Genomic DNA, 5,672 nt, shown 5'->3' with positions numbered 1-5,672 from the left:
CAATGTTTTTGAGATGATAGTATGCTGATTTAGTTACTGCTTTGACATGACTACTGAAACTAAGGTCTGTCTCCAGAATCACACCAAGATTCTTGACTTGATTTTTAGTTGTTTGACCCCTAGAGTCAAGGTATGCAGTCACCTTGAGAACTTCATCTTTGTTTCCAAATGCAATGACTTCAGTTTTCTCCTTGTTTAACTGAAGACAATTTTGGCACATCCAACTGTTAATTTCATCAATGCATTGGCAGAGGGAGTCAATGGGGGCTGTAGTCATTTGGAGATAAGGCTAGGTAAATCTGGGTATCATCAGCATAGCTGTGATAGGCAATTTGGTTCTTTCTCATTATTTGACTTAGTGGGAGCATATACAGGCTAAACAAGAGCGGTGCAAGAATCGAGCCTTGTGGGACTCCGCATGTCATGGACGTCCACTTAGATTTATGCTCTCCTATAATCACATAATAACCTCTTCCTTCTAAGTATGACCAGCAGGCAAACTGGAATGTGCCCACCTCCAATTCTTGTTTCCCAGGACACACTTAAAGGTTTCCATGATCAAAGGTGTGAGAAGGTTGTTGATCCATGTGATTGTGGATGTCTCACGACCTGTGCTTATAGTTGACTGCATTTTAATCTTTATAAAAATTAATTTAATTAATTCTAATTAATTCACCATGCACCTACATCCTACTGTGCTCTTGTTGATTAGCTCTGAATGTCCTTCAGGATTTATCTTGGCAAGCCAATAATTATGAATAATTAGAGTTGTCAAATGATGAGCTAAGGTCAGGAAAGTGTCAAATCCGTCAATATGTACACTGTATGTGTTTTATGTTTTAGAACGGACTCTTCTCTGTTATCTGTTTTGATGTATCACTTTGAAGCATAAAGATATTTACATCATCGTGAGAGGAATTTGACATTTCTTTGAAAGTACGGCATGCTTTAATGCAACCTTAATCCATAAAAGCAGTTCTTTGTAAAAAGTCACTAAAGTATTTCTAAACATGATTATGCACATAAAAGCAGTGACCTTTTCTCTTCTGTAAATGTCACAAACTTGTTTCTCAGAACTTTTCAATTAGATTTTTCATACATTTTATTAGTCTTGTGAAACAATATATTTTGAAATAGATTTTTTATGGCCTAACAGATGAACAATGTCCTAGCAAGATGTAATTACTGTTACCACTGTGCAAACGCTCCAGTTCTTTTCTCTTTTGCAATTACATGAGTGTCCAATTATTGTAATGAACCTGTGAATACAATCATAGATTTTTGGCAATGCTGTTAAGGACATTTCAGTGTTCATTAACACAGCAGCTACAGTTTCTTCTGCATTTATCACCATAGTCAACGTGTAATTAAGTTATTCATTTTCCAGCACTAAATGATTAAGTAAATAATGCTTATTATATTACCTCTGACACTACCAATAAGCTATTTGGATTCCTCTCACATCTCATCAAATTACACTTGATTGTTCATAGTGCCAGTAGGGGTCAGTTATTAATAATAGAGCCCTTGCATTCAGAACTAGACGAAGAGCTTTAAGAGGACCATTCAGCATAATCACACAGGATTCAGCCTATTCTGATATCTTCTACGGCTGAGAGTGGCTCACTCATGGCCTCCTTATCTCTCTACACACACCATTACACTACAGGGAAACTGAGGACATCAAAGCATGTGATCAGACTGAATAGATGAGACATGCGACACTTAGTGACACTAAAATGCTGAGAGGAAACATTTACTTGAAAGAGGGAGCAATTTTCCTTGTTTTTCTTTCTTTCTCTCTCTCTCTCCCTCTCTCTCTCTCTCTCTCTCTCCCTCCCTTCTTTCTAAAATAAAGTAGATGCAACCATTTGTCAAACTAAACAAACTGGAATCAGCAGAATAGTAGCCTTCCAAATAATTAATTTGCCAAAGTGTGATTGGTCCGTTGTGTTTCATTGACAGGTGCTTTGCTGAAACATAAAAGGAAAAGGTCTCTGATTGATTGGGCTCTGAGGAGGGGACACTTTAACCAATCCGATGGCCAATCTGACCCACAAACTGCCTCTCACAAGCTATTTGGCCAGCCTCTTTCCTCCATTTGTCCTGATGGAAACCTGCCCAAGCCAGTAATGGTAAGGATATCACTGGCTCTGGATCTTTTTGTTTCACTATATTTTGCTATGTTGGGTTTTATTGTCCATGAGCGCTCATCATTCAAGTACTGTAACGTCTGTCTTAGTGAAAGTGCCATGAATGAGGAGCGCTCATAGACAATAAAACCCAACATGACAATATATAGTGAAGGACCCAGAGCTATATATGAGCTATATCACACAAGTAGGCATGCGATATGATATCCAGGGGTGCACATACGTTTTTCAGTCATGAGAGCACCTGTAAATTTGGTTTGGTGCTCACACTGCACATAGTCTGACTCATTAATTATAACTATAAAAATAAAATAATGAATAAAAGGGATAATAGTATTGTTTCACTTTATTTATTTTGTATTTTTAAATAAAATAATAAACAAAATAATAAAGAGTGTGATAAAAATTAGTATTTAAATAAAAATAGAATTATATTATAGTACACTTAAAAATACAATGCTAATTTTTAAATTTTTGTTTTTATTTAAATTTTTATTTTTATATGGATTTTCATTCTTTTCAAAATCAGCAAGCGTTTATTTTGGCAGGTTGCCGGCAACGAAATGTCGGTTCCCTATCGAGTGTTCACTCTACATTACGAGAATTGCGATTGGGAGCTCCTCCCCTTCTCCAATTTCCTGAAATCTTATACGATAACGCCAGTTCAATAAACTGGCCAATTGTCGCTACTTATGCAAATCGCATGCAATTACTGACAAGCTCGCGGGCAGTATAAATGTGGCGAGAGTGACAATTGCCTCAGAATCTTATTCTTCACGCTGCCATTGTCGAAGACACACCAGAACTTCTTCACCGCATCTGATGGCACCTTCTATTGAATTTGCGTGGGCCCCATCGATCCGCTGGACCCACATGAGCACTGCATCGCCTGCCTGGGCCTGGCCCACGCTGAGGCTACGCTAAGTCTGACTGCGTGCTCTGAGCTGACTTGTTGGCATGTGTTTGAGGACTCGGAGAAGCACCACTCGTGGCCTTATGGGGACGGGGCCTACTGCCGCCAGCGAGTCACTGGTGTGCCCTCCTCTCACCCAGTCCTTTTCACTGACGAGAGCCTTCGCCCTGAGCGACCTCAACTGGGCAGGGGAACCTGCCAGGAATTGGCTCGACTCCTGGTACTTCCAGTCAAGCGCCGAATCCTGCATTATGTTCCCCTTGCTCCTGCAGGCGAAAAATGCAAGGTTCATATTTCTGTTTGCTCAATTTAAACACAGAGCAGTGCCTCAGAGCAGTGCAGAGCCACTGTCTGTGCCTGTTATGGCCTCCCGGTGTAATCCTCCACAAGCTGCTTCCCTGCTAGCGTGTTTCTTAGCCCTGGTGAGGTGCCAGTATACAAACATCACTGCCAGCGATGGCGAACGGAGAGACACGGCCGTTATGTCAGTTCCTAGATGCGTGGAGAGCTATTCCGGGCATTTCGCGTTGGCTGCTGGGCATAATAGAACACAGGTATTTTGTCCAGTTCAGACGCAGACCACCCCGTTTCAACGCCATGACCCCACCACTGACATTGCTTCAAAATGCTCCTGTTTTGAGACAAGAGATTCACAGCCTGCTCGTGAAAGGAGCGATGAAGCAAGTCCCTCCGAGCGAGCTGGAGAGCGGGTTTTACAGCTGCTACTTTGTGGTGCCAAGAGAGATGGGGGACTCTGTCTTTGTGGTGCCAAGAGATGGGGGACTCTGATGGGGGACATCAACAATTCACCAAAAATACACAAAATTATATTTCCAAAATACAAGTCGTGAATGATGTGTGTCAGGATTATGTGAAGATATTACAACTGGTGTGACATCATTGGGTCACATGACCAGGAAGTAATATAGATTTTTGTATATTTGAAAAATTCATTAAAAAAATCACAAAATCATATTTCCAAAATACAAGTCATGTATGATGTGTGCGAAGACAGGTGTGTGTGAAGATATCACAACTGGTGTGACATCGATCACAAAGGCAGGAAGTTATATAGATATGTATATTTAAAAAAAAATATATATATAGTAAAACCATGGTTAATTTTCGTAAGGGAAGTTGTGAAAATTAGCTAGCCAGCTTACATAACGTTTCACAGTAGTAATTGTGTATTTCGTCAGCTTATTTAGGCTAATAATGTACAAAAAAAAGAATCTCCAAAAATATGATCAGGATGTTAAACAAAAATTTCACCTTTGAGAGTAGACATTGATAAGCATGTCCCAGCCAGGTTTGTCACTTGTTGAGGTTCCCTTAAACATTTTTTTTTTAGGCCTGTTTGCAGCGCATTTCTGTATTTGGTTGTGTTGCGAGTATTTGCAGCAAAAACTGATTAAGATGTGTTCTTAATTTGTTGGTGTTTTTTTCTATTTGCATGTTTTTTTTTTCATTTGCAGCGTGTTGAGCTCTCTCTGCCACCGTAGATTGTGCATTAACAGCTGTCAACCACGTCGGTGACCAACCACGTCAGTGCACGCAAATGAGCAGTCTGAACTTATTAACACAGTGCATTTTTTATTTTGGTCGTGTATGCGCACCTGTGCACCACATGTGCACCCCTGTCTATATCTATATATCACACTAAAAGTATGATATTGCTTTTATACAACAGTTTAATGGCACAAGTGTGTAAATAAATAAGAAACAAGAACTGGGTGTCTTTTAAAATGCTATTGTATGCGGAACTACTTCCTTCCACCACAAATCTCAAGTTGACAGTTTAACAGCTGAGCCCAAGCTAATTACGAATTAGAAAACGTCACTTTAGAACTAGTAACGAAGAAACTCTTGAGTTGCTTCATTGAATTTAAAAGCTATTATATTTAAAAGTATAATTACTTTTTACAGTTTTTGCTACTGATTTATAAACACCACTGTGTCACCATGAATATTTTAGCTGTAAAACGAAAATATATTATCTGCTGCCAATGTAAGAGCACACTGTTAGCAGTTAGATATTTAGGTGTTCACTGGTTTCATACTGTAGGTATATTATTATTATTATTTTATTTATTTATTTTATACCCTTGCAAGATAAGGTCAAATCCTTAATGGCTTATCCCTGTGACAGAGCTACAATTATGGAGGTTAAACACATTTACATAAGTCATTAAGACATTAAAATTGCCATTCATTTCATGGTAATTTTAGGTCAGGTTGAGCATCTCTCTATCATTTGCTTAGAATAGGATTTTCTAAACTGTGGTTTGTGAGGGAACTGCAGAGGGTTTGTGAGTTGATGACCAAAAATAGAAAAAAAAAGATACATATAAAAAAAATGTGAATTTTTTATGGATTACCTGCATGTCTTATGATCATTAATCTTACATCAGAGAACTGTGAACATATGAATGTGTTGTTAATGTATTGAAATATCTATATTTTATATTATTATTTATCATTTATATTTTATTTTATAAATATTTTAGGTGGAAGGGGGTTTGGCTGACTGAAAAGTCTTAGAATCCCTGGCTTTGATTAACTGTTATGTGTGTGTGTGTGTGTGTGTGTGTGTGTGTGTGTGTGTG

The 5,672-nt window shown here is 38.5% G+C and overlaps 1 protein-coding gene across 1 annotated transcript in view; it reads left to right on the top strand.

The window, feature by feature from the left end:
• The window catches only part of LOC107663218 (uncharacterized), a 50,905-nt gene that overhangs the window by 28,841 nt on the left and 16,392 nt on the right, over positions 1 to 5,672 (top strand). Inside the window, exon 11 of the mRNA XM_016453392.1 lies at positions 1,966 to 2,135. Within this exon, the coding sequence (XP_016308878.1) occupies positions 1,966 to 2,135 (170 nt within the window). The remainder of the gene's footprint in view (positions 1 to 1,965; positions 2,136 to 5,672) is intronic.

The sequence above is a fragment of the Sinocyclocheilus anshuiensis genome, unplaced genomic scaffold, assembly GCF_001515605.1.
Source record: "Sinocyclocheilus anshuiensis isolate Anshui unplaced genomic scaffold, SAMN03320099.WGS_v1.1 scaffold1301, whole genome shotgun sequence".
Taxonomy (NCBI): domain Eukaryota; kingdom Metazoa; phylum Chordata; class Actinopteri; order Cypriniformes; family Cyprinidae; genus Sinocyclocheilus; species Sinocyclocheilus anshuiensis.
This window is presented reverse-complemented; position numbering and strand designations above follow the sequence as displayed.